This window comes from Coccinella septempunctata, chromosome 9 (assembly GCF_907165205.1).
Source record: "Coccinella septempunctata chromosome 9, icCocSept1.1, whole genome shotgun sequence".
Lineage (NCBI taxonomy): Eukaryota > Metazoa > Arthropoda > Insecta > Coleoptera > Coccinellidae > Coccinella > Coccinella septempunctata.
Genome location: NC_058197.1, coordinates 20,630,070 through 20,644,108, shown reverse-complemented (window position 1 = coordinate 20,644,108; position 14,039 = coordinate 20,630,070). Strand labels below are relative to the sequence as shown.

Sequence of the window (14,039 nt, the reverse complement as noted above, 5' to 3'; positions counted from 1 at the left end):
AGTGAAAATGCTCATATGGTATTCTGGTGAAGAAAAAATCGACAGATCACATAACCCCTGTATTTCTAACAAGAGAGAAGAACTAGAAATAGTTAGATTGACCTCACCGAAAGAAAATAATATATCGATTTGGATGGGAACGATAATCTCATCAAGAGTAGAGATAGATATATTGAGAAAATTTAAGGAAAAAATTTAATGGAAATAAAAAATTAACAGAACAATTTGTTTTGTCTAGCCGTTGTCGGCGGAGAGATATCCATCTTCCTAGGGAGTAATTATGTAATTCAAAATATTCACTTCTGACAATTTGATATTTTTCCAACCCCAAATACTTTGATAATTATGATGAAAATACATGGGTTAAACCAGTTAAGACATTTACGGCCATCTAGCGTCGAAATGTAAAAGCCAATTAAAAATTCGCAATAAATACAGAACCCTAATCTTTCAACCATACTTGTATGAAGAATTCTGCGCAATGAAATTCCAAACTGATGTGTCCCTCAATAGATGGCTCTTTAACCAGTATCCAAAGAAGGAAAATGATGAAACCATTTTTTACATAACTCAAAATGAAGATTCTCCGATAGTTTTCTAGACAAACGAACCAATATAAACAAAACATTTATTCAACAAAAACACTTAAAAAATATATGTAACAAAATAAATAGTTTGTCAACATTGAAAATAAAAAGTATTTCAACATAAAAAAAAAATCATTCAGTCAAAAATAAATAAAAAATATTAAAAAAAATATCATTCAGTTAAAAATAAATAAAAAATATTTCAAAACAAATTTTCAATGAAAAAAAAAATCACTTATGGAAGGATATCCATGCTCTTACACAAAACCATAGAGGTTCTTCTTTTTTAAAATTTCTTGAATTGTCCAACTTTCGGCACAACAAATGGATCCATCTGCCACGTACCTTTTCTCCTTTCTTCACAATAAAATTCATATGGTTTATGAATTTCACTTGTTTGCTACTTAGAGCATGGTTCACATATTTATCATATCTTAGAAAATTATATTGTCCTATCTCTTCTAAATCTTCGAGGAAGGAGTTCCAAGTCTCATCTTTCATCCCTAAAAAGGCTTTAGCCATCTCTAGTTTCTTAATGGTAATTTTTGAGTCTCCTCGTTTGTCTGTGACCCTTACAAGAAGATCGCAGATGGTTACCATTTTTCCTTTACACGACACACACATATTTCCTTTAATCCTCGACATGTAACCACATTCTTCACAGCTTCTTTTTAGGTGCATTTTGATCACATGGTAAGTGTTGATGGTGGAATGAACCAGTACACCGTTAGGGATGGTATTGGGGCCACCCAAGTAATACCTCAACCCCCAGTCGTCGTCCGATAAAAGTCTAGCCGTTTGGAACTTGCAAGGAGGCCTATATGCGACAATTTCGAAGGAAGTTAGAGCGGTGGATTTGCAGTAACTTCTCTGGACGACAACATTTTTAACATTCACCAAAACACCAGGTATGAGACCTATGGGGGTCGCCATCCTCTCCCAGTTGTTCAAATAGACGGCCAAAGTCTTGATGTTATCCACTTGGAAGTCCAAGATGTGGGTTTTCTCGCCCACGGTGCCAAAAATTGGGGGAATATTCGACAACATAGTTCTGGAACTGTTGTTCGGATTGAACTTCCTATACTTCAAGACCGCTTGAAAGCTCACCAATCCCGTGGTTTCAAGTATTCTCGGGAGGGTCTCGGAGTTCAAAAATTCCAACTGTTGAGGTTGGGAATAATCATCGTTGAAACTTATCGTGGCCAAGTTATTTCTTCTCAACATCAGTTGGGGTAATCTTGGATTGATCCTGTTATATTCGTAATCCCTCGTCTGGGTTAAATCCTTGGCGAATTTCAATGTATAAAAACGAGAAGCTTCCAATTCCGGCCATTGTTCGATCAACTGTTCAGGTAAACACAAAAAACACCTGTTGATATTTTCACTGTAATACTTGAGATTTTTTATCTCGAGCCAGAAATGATATCCTTTTTCCGGCGTGTAAGTGACGTTACTTTTGTTCAACAAAAGAAAGGACATCTTGAATTTTAAGGTCGGATCTTCAAACTCTCCTCGACGTTTATTTTCCAGTACATGGATATCATCGAAATTCACATATAAGTATTCGAGGTTAAACTTGTTATTCGGATTGAAAATCTCCGAAATAATACAATAGTTCTCGATGTACACAGGCTTATTGATGATGTCCTTCAATTCGTCTAAAAAATTCTTGACGACGATACAACCGACAGTTGAATCTGTATCTTTCAAGCAGATTGTTCCAAATTTCGGATGTACAAAAAGTTCTCCGATCAACACCTCATATTTCAGTGACCAACGTGTTCCAAAGCTCCAATACGGGAACTCCTTGTACATGTCCCCTTGTACTTGTATCTGTTTGCATTGAGAAATTGTCAGACTTGTGAATTGAGGAAGCTGCTGAACATTACAATTTATCTCAGTCGCTTCAATCTCCTTCTTTGAGAGAAAATCCTCGATGTATTTAAGTATAAATTGCGAGAGATTTACTTGTGGAGGGACTGTTCCTTTGACATATTCATACATCTTGGTAATTGCCATCAAGTCGCTACATCCTAACTTGTATTTTATAATAATTCTTGATAAATTGGACATATTATCATCCGGCTGGATATTGCTTGGGTTCTCGGGGTCCTCCTCGTGACACAAGGATATTATGCACGCATCGTTGACGTATTCATCGTCGCGATGACGAACGACTCTGTCCAGATCGAATTTGGTCGCAACTTGGGGAAGACGGGCACCTTCATAGGTGCAGGAAAGTCCTGCATTTATTATTATTTTTGTATGGCTTTTCTGGCATGTAAAATGCATTAAAGCCTTGTTAACGTCGATTACTTCGAGCTGAAAATGAATATTATTAAGTGGTTTGATGGGTGTAGATTTTATGAACTTACGTCGTTGAAATCCATTATTATTTATAGTTTTTGCACGATCCTTTTAATAAAACTGGAAATATTCGCGATACTTTTCAACATTTGCGGTAAACTCAGTTTGCTATATCCAAATAAATGGGGAGTTGACTATCCCGTTAACCGGTACTTTTTTACATTTTTAGGTTGTGGAAAATGGAGGGAACTTGGGAACGGAACGGGCGCAATTTAAATTCGAACGTTAGACCAGAGAGTTACAACCACAGAACTAGCCCTTTTCTTTGTTTGGTGTTTTGTCGGCAACACAGATCACTGCGGAGAAGTATTGTGGGTTGCCGACATATATTACGTCTTGTTTATGTTAGATGCTGTGTTTGATAGACGCTGTGGAAAATTCATCTCGACCAGAGGAAAAACACCATAGATAACGCTTACGCCGAATAATTAACAGACATCGTCTGAAATTATAACGCTCGTACTATTTTTGAGATTTTCTTACCGAGAGACATTGTTATACTTTATTATTTCGAGTAAATAGAAGCAACTGCAATAAACAGATCTCTAGTTAAGTGTTAGTTAACTAGTTTAGGGACAATAACTAATAAGGATCTTTCCAGATGATCGAAAAAGGAACAAGCTACTGATACACGGTAATTTTCAATGCGAGATTCCTTATAAACTAGAATATCCCTAGAGTAGTTGAAAAGAGATAATTATCGAATAGTGAATTGAGCATAAATATTGCATAATATATTGGAATTCATAAAAAACAAAGGGTTATGACCTTGACTTATAAAGGAAATTTCTGATGAGGTTTTAATACTTTGCAACATTCCCTTATCATTTTACGAAATTTGTGGTACCACTTTCAGAGAAACCAATGAAAGAAAGGATTGATCAATTTGAAAAAACATTGCACACTAAATGATTATCGATCCATTTCTTAGAGAATGTTAAAGTAATAAAATTAAGCAGAGTATAATCGAATTAATATGAGCAAGAGGCAGTTTTCTGCGCAATTTCAGCTAATACACTAGCTGCACTAGCTGATTTCGATGTCACTTCGATTAAAGAGCATCGGCGTGGACGAAAGGGGATTCTATAGGGGGTCAGCATATCTATTTTTCAAAACTTATTGTAAGGAGAGAGAAGATGAGAAAATTTCAAATTGGACAAGAATATAACGCCAAAATTGAAAAAAAATTTCGTAAAGGAGTAAAAAAAAACCTGAAAAAATAGTGAAGTGATAAAATGAAATGGACCCTATATATTACTCTGAAAAAAAAGTTGAAGAATTGGAAAGAATAACTTTCTGAAAATGAAGAAGTAATCTGAATGAAAGTGAAATTCAAATATTATGCTGGCTGGTGTGTGCGTTGAAGATTCAATTAACGATCAATTGATAAGGACTCCAATTACTTATAAAACTCAACAGATATCACGCAATATCATTGAATGTTTGAATCTCTTCCAATCCAGAACATTAGTTTATCCCAAAATGAGGTTTTTAATTGGGGTAAGTACATTTAAATGTTTATTTTGAGTTTGGCATAATGGATGATTGAAAACTTGTCGTTCGTAGTGGACTTTCAATATTTTTAGGGAAATGAAAAAACAGGGAATATAGAATATTTTCGAATTATTTCAGTGCGGAAAAATACTAACACTTTTTAATATTGTGGAAATATTTGAAGGGTGGAAAATTTTCCTCAAAAATAGTATAATTGAAATGTTCGAATATATTCGATCTTTTTTTGAAGAAATTTATATTTATTTGGACTTTGGAGTTATTTTCTGAAAACTACTGCAAGAATTAGATTTAGGAAAATGTTTATTTCTAATACATATTTATCTATCTTCGATAAGATGGAATTAAATTTGAAATGGTGCAAAATATTTACGCGAACACATAATATTTTTATTTGGAGGATACATAAACAAGAAAACGACACATCAGAAAGTGATGAAAATTAATCACAGTTTCGTCAACCTAATCTCCATGAAAATGCCATCCTGACGATAACCTGCTCATTGAACCTGAACGAATTGAGATAGTTTGGTCATTTATTAACAATTCCACTAATTTCTTTGTCAACAGGAAAAAGACGCTCTGCACTATATCGACCCTTCGGAACTTTTAAGACCGGAAGTAACATTCGCCAAAAAGAATTTGAGTCACTTTCGTGACTACACCGAGGACAAAGATGATCCCTTGAAGGAACGTGTGAAGCAGACCTATAAATTAATGCACACACATCAAACAGTGGATTTCGTTAATGGTAAGTTGGGGCAAAAAGATGAGGGCTCAACCGGGATTTGAACCCGGGACCTCTCGCACCCAAAGCGAGAATCATACCCCTAGACCATTGAGCCATACTGCCAAAGATTAAGGTTTTGTTCTTTTTCAGAATTTTGCGCCAAAAGTGATACATATTTGAAAAGCGTAATAAATCTCGAAAATTCATACCCGCACTTTTTACCCGCGTTTTCTATCCGCGCTTTACATCCGCGATCTACTACCGCTTTTCACCAGCGCTTCCTGATAAAAGGTTGATAGGGTAATAATTTTCCGATCTATACTGTCCATCTCTATGAATTGCTGTGATAAAATATCGGCAGTAGAGTAATACCAAAGAGTTATCTTTAGTAATACATGGAGGTAAAAGGATCCTACATCGGGTAATACGTTTTAACGAAAGATGACGCAACTGAAATTCAATCGAGCATAGAGTACTTTTTTTCTTATTCACTTCAGTGTTTTACGTGGTTTTACAGTTTCCTGCAAAACAGCCACCGATGTCACAGAATACATTGTAAAATTACTTTATGGTCGACGTAGATTACAGAAAACCACAGATAAAAGTGTAGATTCAAAGAGGTTAATCTTTGATTCTACTCTGTAATCTGTGCCTTGATTCGATGTAGTAATCTCTCAGAGAATGTTGCAAAAAAATAACAAAACAGACGTTTTAAAAATTCGTTGAAGTCAACGTTACTGAATATTGATCTCACGGAGAAGTCGAGAAGATATGGTCGCCCCAAATATAGTTTTTCAAGTTGGAAAGACATTAAGAAGGTATAAAACTCACATTAACATTCAAATGGTTGGACATCCAGATTAACCCAATGCCTCCTGGGATATCAATCAATCCGATAGAAGGTGATAGAATATCTGGAAAGAATTGATGTTATTTGTAGAATTGTACCAGGCGAAATAACCCACCTTTTGGGGAGAGTTGAACTATTAGAAAAACAGAAATCAAGTTCTCTGGGTTCATGATGATTCATCATATCTGTAAAGAAATGCCGTTAAAATATCGTATTTTTGGTGGAATAATATCACAAATATTACCATATATCGATTGAAATTTATTTTGGGAGGATTTTGCATCTCTTCACAAACCTTTTAGGGCTTTCACTCCCAATCTCTGAAACAAAATTAATTAAAAATGAAATCAACGATTTGCTCCTGCAAATCGTTGATTTCATTTTTAATTAATTTTGTTTCAGAGATTGGGAGTGAAAGCCCTAAAAGGTTTGTGAAGAAATATTACCATACTTATCATCCTTTTAATCAACTATAATATCGACAACTCACCTGAATGATAATACACTTTCACTATTTCACACACAGTTTATTGCGCGAGAATTTACCGAATTTTGACCTGAAAATGAGTTATAGGAAAAAACAATCCACCACCACCAGGGGAAAATAGAAAACGACTCACATTGACGTTTTTAACTTGCTTTATCGCTCTTGGTCCATCGATGGCTAAAGTTGGGAATGACATCCGGGAGATCCCTTAGCAGCCCAGCCCTTAAAGGGACAAGACTGTGCTCTAAGACCCTTCAATCATTCCTTTTCTTCTTTCTTGATATCCTGGCACTAATCACTCACTAACACTAGGTTTCCTGAAAAATCAAAAGTCATTAGTATGAATTAATAAAAATTTTATCTGGATAGCGTGAACCGAATGATAAAATAACAATTTCCACAGAAAAAACCCAAAAATGGTGCCAATTCAATCACTTCAAAGCGACGATCAAAGAGGCCCTTTTGAGATTGAACGATTTGGTGGACGAAAGTGATCCCGATGTGGACATACCGAATATCGTCCATGCCTTTCAAACTGCCGAAAGGATAAGGAAGGATTACCCGGATCTCGAATGGTTCCATTTGACCGGGTTGATACACGACGTTGGAAAGGTGAGAATTCTAGTTTTTACGTATATTTAACGATTTTTAACACCCTGGTTTGGAATTTGGAGTATTTTTTACGTTTTAGAATATGTTTGGTATGGTATGAGTGAATGTGACTAACCTGATAGTTTTGGACCAGAAAAGTGCTCGAGATTGTTTGCTCGAGACAGAAATTGACAATAATGGGTATAAAATGGAAGAAAATAACGTATAACTACAGATATCTTACCTTATAAGAAACCCTCATCGTTTTGGTATCCATTACCATCGGAGGAGTTGAAAACTTCCTTCGAGATGGTTTTTTCAAAGCACATATCGAGTGGGATGATCAATTTTCTAAATTTCTCCACTCTGAAAGCAAAAATTGAAGAGTTGAAACAAATCAGGGTGAAAAAAACCTTGGGATATTTTTCAAACACCAACAATGAAGTTTCCGGATGTGATTTTTTGAAAATAACGCTGTAGAAATGAAAATAAACTGTTTTGAACTTACTTTATGTTGAATATTCATCGAAAATCGGGAAAAAATTCTCGAAAAACACTTCTGAATTTAATAAAAAGCAAATGTCCGACCAGAGCCGGCGATTGTTTTTGAATCTCGTATCGGCACACGGCGGACGCGCAGGCGCATTACCGACACCCCGTCAAAGGTAACTTTGGTTAATTTTTTGAAGAATTGAAAGCTAGAGATCACGAAAAATCGTTGATTTACCTAGGAAGAAAAGGCTCTTTTCAGAATTGAGTGGAAGGAAAGGAATTTTCAGAAGATGTAACGATTTACGATTTTTTTTCGAAAAATTGAGATAGACAATATATTTTCGTATTTTGAACGTATTGTGGGAATGAATAATGAAATTATTGAGGAATATTTTCATTCAGGATCAAACTAACCTTCTTTTCTTTGTATTTATCAATTCTTCACACTCCGGTTTGAGATTGGAATAAGCCGAAGGATATTTGACACGTTATAGGATATATGGGGGCATGAAATCACGAGATATTGTGTATAACACACCAAAATAACACGTATAACAACATTCCGAAAGAAAACAGTACACAAAAATCAGAAATTATTTTGTAAGAAACTTTAAAGTTGTGCCATCCGTTATCATCGAAAGAGGTGAAAACTTTCTTCAAGATGATTTATTCAGGCAGAAATAGAGTGGAATTACCATTTTTCTGGATCATTTATTCCCGAAATCAATGATCAATGGATAAAACCAAATAAACGTGGTTCTTGGGATATTTCGCGAAAATCAACTGATATGTGAAAGTTTCAGCGTAATTTTCGAAAAATACTCAAAATAAATGGATACAAACTCACGTCTTATTGAATATTCATCTGAAACCGTGGAAAATCACTGCGGAATTCAAGAAAAAAATGGAACAAGACCATTTATTTCGTGGCTTTTATCAGAACGCGGCGGATGCGCGAGCGTGTTAGGAACCGGCAAAGGTAACTTGGGTTTTTCGAAATTAAAAGTTTGATGAATTAAAAGCTGACGAGATAAAAAAAGTTTGGGAGATGGGACAATTCAGGCAGTTAATGTTTAGAAATAAAACAAATTTGTACCTTTGAGATTTCGAGGGAACTTGCAGTAAAATCGTCGAAACACTTCTGGTTCAAGATTAAACTCACACCTAGAACAATCCCGGTCTACTGTTCGTCAACAACTAAAAACGTAACGACGTAACTTCGCGTGAGTCAACCACCTGATGGAACTTTTTTTCCCGTTTCCCGCAAACAACTAAAACTCGCACCGACACTATGTTCAATTAAACGCCTTCAAGATGGTTTATTCAGGCAGAAATAGAGGTGAAATTACCGTTTTTCTGGATCTTCCCGAAATCAATGATCAATGGATAAAACCAAATAAACCTGGTTCTTGGGATATTTCGCGAAAATCAACTGATGTGTGAAAGTTCCACAATACTGAAAATACGTGAATATAAACTCACATCTTATCGAATATTCATCTGAAACCGTGGTAAATCACTGCGGAATTCAAGAAACATTGGAACAAAACCATTTATTTCGTGGCTTTTATCAGAACACGGCGGATGCGCGAGCGTGTTAGAAACCGGCAAAGGTAACTTTGAGGTTTTTCGAAATTGAAAATTTAAAGAATTAAAAGCTTGACGAGATAAAAAAAGTTAGGGAAATGGGACAATTCAGGAAGTTTATGTTTAGAAATAAAACGGATTTGTACCTTGAAGATTTCGAGGGAACTTGCACTAAAATCGTCGATACACACTTCTGGTTCAAGATTAAACTCACACCTAGAACAATCCCGGTCCACTTCTCGTCAACAACTGAAAACGTCCGACGTAACTTCGCGTGAGTCAACCACCTGAAGGAACTTTTTTTCGCGTTTCCCGCAAACAACTAAAACTCGCAACGACACTACGTTCAATTAAACGCTTTGAAATAATTATTGAATATTAATATTGAAAGTCACATTTCACGAAATAGTCACTTTTGAAACACTCACTATCACTTGGACCGTTTTTTACGCACGAACTTTCCGCGGAGCACGAAAAATCAGACCGTACTCACCGGCCGCCGGTGAATCACGTTATGAAAACAGGTGGATTTGAAAGCGCGCCAACGCCAACTGAGTCATAGAAGGTTTCGTAACGAAAATGACAAAAGAAAAGTCGTTCTGGATGAAAACAGATGGTACATTGATCATCCTAGGACAAAAAGACATGTTTCAATTCGTTTAAACAATCCGGGATGATTGTTCGAACGAAACCCCCAATTATGTCAAGTTTCACGTCATCGCTCGCGGCGCATTCACCAAAACGAATTGACCAATGGAAAATCCTCATTTTTCCGTTTGAAATGCGGGGATTCGATCCAAATTCATATGTGGATTTCGAAACTTGAAACTTATAACAACTACACCCTAAAAATTCAAGAAGTTCACGAATTTTCCCCGTATCAATTTTCGGCGCATTCACCAAAACAAATTGACCAATGAAAAATCCTCATTTTTCCGTTTGAAATGCGGGGATTCGATCCAAATTCATATGTGGATTTCGAAACTTGAAACTAATAATAACTACACCCTAAAAATTCAAGAAATTCTCGAATTTTCCCCGCATCAATTTCCGACGCATCCGCCAAAACGAATTTTTGAAAGACGTCAAGATTTGAGCCATTTTCTTTCATTTTTAGGTCCTCGTGTTTTTCAACGAGCCTCAGTGGGCCGTGGTCGGGGACACTTTCGTAGTGGGTTGCGATTGGAGCGAGAACATCGTCTATAGGCATTCGTCTTTCGTGGATAACAAGGATGGAAAAGACCCCAGATACAAGTAAGATTCTTTCGAGCAAAATTTTAAATTATTAACGGTTATTTCCGAATTGTAGCACGAAGTACGGAGTGTACGAACCCAACTGCGGACTGGACAACCTGAAGTTATCGTGGGGCCACGACGAGTACCTATACAGGGTGTTGGTGCACAACAAGTCCACACTTCCCCAAGAAGCCCTGAGGATCATCAGGTATCACAGTTTCTACCCGTGGCACTCTAGCGGGGACTATCAACACTTGATGAAAGAAGGGGACGAAGAGACCAAAAAATGGATCTTGAGTTTCAAGTGAGGGAATTGCTCGATGATAACGAGTACCGGGATTTATTAATTCTTTTTTTTTTTCAGTAAATACGATCTGTACACGAAGAGTGCTGAAGTTCCGGATATAGAGAAATTGTGGCCTTATTACGAATCTCTGATCGACAAATACATTCCGGGGGTTCTAGAATGGTGATCTGGTGGTTTTCCTTCAATGAAACCGCCTTGAGATTGATTTTTTATTCGCTATAAGTGATGGTTGTTTTCACAATACGTCTGTGGTAAAATATGCTATATTCTTCGTTTAATTCATGTTTAAGATGTTCTAGCGATAATTCCAGCTAATATTCTAATGAAATGTATGTTTTTTAGTTCTAGATGAAAAAAACAAAATCATGAAAAATTGTATGTCAGGAGAATCTATTTAAGGAAATATTTTTGTATTTATAAATAAAGAAAGAATTCGGATAACTGATAACACACAATCTTTCTCCGTACATCATGTCGCAGTCTCAAATTCCCAATTTACACACATATATCTCTTTATTTACAGTCACTTTGAATCGTAAAATAAAATAACAGATTCAAGTCTGAAAGAAACGCGTTAAAAAATTAAAATAATACGGTAAACAATCTGGAAATCGATTTAAAATGATCACAATTTCGCTTCGCTTCGATTCATGCATAGTTTCATGCCTGATCCCTCTCGTCGGCTGTGTGATTCTGAATCGGGTCCTCTTGGACGTTACCATATCTCATGCCGTTGATTAAAGAGGTTACTTTGTTGGACAGACCGCCCAGGGTTACGTTATTGTACAGTCCCATCCCTATCAGGAGACCTATGAATCCGAGGAGCTAAAAAATGAAAATTGTTAGGATTCATGTTTTAACGTTTAAAAAATCGCTTAGACCTGTAACCAATGGAAATCCTGTTGGGCGGTCATCAAACTTATGACCCAAATAACCAGAGTACGGACACTGTCCAGTACCATTCTTGTCGTAGCCGACATCTCTTTGGTAACACTTATACCGGCGAAATTGAAGAAAGCAATGGAAAATATTGTACCTGCAGATAAACCCTCGTTAAACTTCAGTTACGACTTATACCCCCTTAAATTTACCTAGAATCGCAAGCATAAGTTCCCAACTGTGCCAAATTTGCACGAAAGCGTCCAAGGCATTTTCCAAGGATCCAGTGGCGTTGTCCGCAAACGGAGTTCCCACATGTATGAAATAGAAAGGAATTTGTAAAAGGCTCAAAGTTACCAATCCGAACAATCCTGCAACGAAAAAAGATGAAATTCCGAAGTCAGAGACTGAAAAGGGGATTACCTTCCCAACCAACAGCCTGTAACGACGGAATGTCCAGACCGGCCACAAACTTTTCCTCGACGACCATCTGAATGGCCGTGATGATCTGAGCGATGACAATGAGCAAATCCCCAGTGATGACGTCGTTTTTGTCGTGGTGTTCGCTCGACGTATTGTCGTAGAGGAAATCGGAAGCGCCCACGACAGTCAATCCTAAAATTACGAAAAGCATACCGGCCCATTCTTTCTTCTTGAGGACTCGGTGTAGGAACGCCACACTGAGGACGCCGACAAAGATGATCACGGAACCTACAAATCAATCCATGTTACATCTTCAATCGATTTGCCCCACTCCCATAATTCTCACATTATAAGGAAAAAAATCATAATCTTCACCTCTGAACATCTGGAAACTTGAAGCGTAGGTCAAAGTCAGACCGATGTACATGACAGAGGTACCGGTCATATCGCACATAGCTGGAATCAACAACGTGAAAGGGCTGAAATCTCTGTTTCCCTTAGTGAGTTCCATGACGTTCTCAGATCCATCCTGGAAAAACGAAAAATCAGAATCCGCTCATCTCAAAGGGTTTTTGACGACCTACCCCCTTCCTCTTGTAATAAAAGTACAAAGCTTTGAAGACTAAGAGACACAAGAATTCTCCCAAAAACATACAAGACGCCTGGAAAAACGGGTGGTCGAACTCTCTCTCAACGCCATCAATTCCCACAGATTTGATACCATCGGCCCACCTAAAACACGTAAATTAACAACAAAAAACTACCCAATTTTTCCACTTACTTCGTACTCAGGGTGTTGATACTTCCCGTTACGACCATCAAGAGGGCCAGGGAGAGTTGATATGTAGTCCAGGCCATCTTAGATTTTTAGTTTTTTATGTAGTCATGCGGTTAATTGAGGTATCAAAATTTTATCTTGATGATTAACGAAATCTGATCCTTTTGTTATGGATCCCTGAGTCAGCTGTTTCTTTGCAGGATGTAGGCAATACGCACACAACAGGGGAATGGACATAAATGAACTAATTTTCATCAAATGTTAATCATAGTATGCTACACTTTATCTTATCTTTTCAAGTGGTCATTTCATTTGTATCGATTCAAATATGTGGGCATTAGTTGGGATATAATAAAAGATTCCATGATACCTCACGATGATTCATTTTTATGTCATGCTTCTATCTCTTTTTTACTGTTTCATTCTCGGTTAGAGTTCGTTTTTTTAAATCGATAATCAATCAATAATAATAATATTGATCTGATTCAATCCCATCCAATTCAACATTCCGTTGATCTTCGAGATAGTCCAAGATTTTGATTTTCTTATCGAGAATTGATGAAGAATTAATCAATCAAGTGATTGAATGCATTATGTTTATCTTGTTTATTTTGCACACAAGCGGAATTAATTGACGAAAATTATTCCATTATCTGTAGTAATTACATCTACATAATCACGAAGCAAATATTTGGAAATGGTTCGCGTTTCTGAAAAATATAATTTTGCGGATCAATTCCGATAATGCATCGTGAAAATCTCAGGAATTCGTTTTCGTGACGATTTTGCAGTGATCTTGAATTTATCAGTTGAAAGGAGTTTTATTATATCGATCTGGATTTATTATCATCCGATTCCAATTGTTTTTAAATTCTAGGTCAATCGAAGTTGATTGTTATCATTGAAATAGATAAGAATTGAGTCGATTGATGTTAAACTTTACAGGGAATAGTTACGCAAAAAGGAATATTCGATGAGTTGATCATTGAGAAATTCGTAATCGGACTTTTTTGCTTGAAAACGTCAATTGAGGAATATCATTCTCATACGCTGATTCATTTATCCAGAGAAAAATAACATGTTATGGAAAGTTTTCCATTATCAGTGTTGGATAAGTGTTACAGTTTCGACTGAAAATTTTTCCACTTCTCTTTCAGAAACAATTCCACAATAAAATGACGATACGAGAGCGCATCCGTCAAAATTGATTTTC

At 36.5% G+C, this 14,039-nt stretch overlaps 3 protein-coding genes across 3 annotated transcripts; 1 reads left to right on the top strand and 2 right to left on the bottom strand.

Moving 5' to 3' along the window:
- Window positions 1–803: 803 nt before the first annotated feature.
- On the bottom strand, window positions 804–3,171 carry LOC123319806. The gene is made up of 2 exons (XM_044906750.1): window positions 2,963–3,171; window positions 804–2,909 (listed from the first exon to the last, which is right to left on the bottom strand). The coding sequence occupies exons 1-2, from the start codon at window positions 2,975–2,977 to the stop codon at window positions 819–821; spliced, it is 2,106 nt and encodes a 701-aa protein (XP_044762685.1). The 5' UTR covers window positions 2,978–3,171; the 3' UTR covers window positions 804–818.
- A 1,183-nt stretch (window positions 3,172–4,354) lies between these two features.
- On the top strand, window positions 4,355–11,194 carry LOC123319809 (inositol oxygenase). The gene is made up of 6 exons (XM_044906752.1): window positions 4,355–4,454; window positions 5,037–5,217; window positions 6,937–7,145; window positions 10,321–10,457; window positions 10,513–10,743; window positions 10,804–11,194. Exons 1-6 carry the CDS (start codon window positions 4,437–4,439, stop codon window positions 10,910–10,912), a joined length of 885 nt encoding a protein of 294 aa, XP_044762687.1. The 5' UTR covers window positions 4,355–4,436; the 3' UTR covers window positions 10,913–11,194.
- Window positions 11,120–13,139, bottom strand: LOC123319808 (solute carrier family 35 member F6-like). Its single transcript, XM_044906751.1, has 7 exons — window positions 12,830–13,139; window positions 12,633–12,780; window positions 12,424–12,577; window positions 12,049–12,336; window positions 11,838–11,996; window positions 11,628–11,782; window positions 11,120–11,571 (listed from the first exon to the last, which is right to left on the bottom strand). Exons 1-7 carry the CDS (start codon window positions 12,904–12,906, stop codon window positions 11,407–11,409), a joined length of 1,146 nt encoding a protein of 381 aa, XP_044762686.1. The 5' UTR covers window positions 12,907–13,139; the 3' UTR covers window positions 11,120–11,406.
- Between the last annotated feature and the right edge of the window lie 900 nt (window positions 13,140–14,039).

Excerpts from the sequence above, each read along its gene's own strand:
- LOC123319809 (XM_044906752.1), top strand. Across the intron at positions 7,146-10,320 it reads TGATACACGACGTTGGAAAG|GTCCTCGTGTTTTTCAACGA; the intron begins GTGAGAATTCTA and ends TTTCATTTTTAG. Across the intron at positions 10,458-10,512 it reads GGAAAAGACCCCAGATACAA|CACGAAGTACGGAGTGTACG; the intron begins GTAAGATTCTTT and ends TCCGAATTGTAG.
- LOC123319808 (XM_044906751.1), bottom strand. The coding sequence starts at position 12,906 with ATGGCCTGGACTACATATCAACTCTCCCTGGCCCTCTTGATGGTCGTA. Across the intron at positions 12,781-12,829 it reads ATCAACACCCTGAGTACGAA|GTGGGCCGATGGTATCAAAT; the intron begins GTAAGTGGAAAA and ends TACGTGTTTTAG. Across the intron at positions 11,783-11,837 it reads ACTTATGCTTGCGATTCTAG|GTACAATATTTTCCATTGCT; the intron begins GTAAATTTAAGG and ends GTTTATCTGCAG.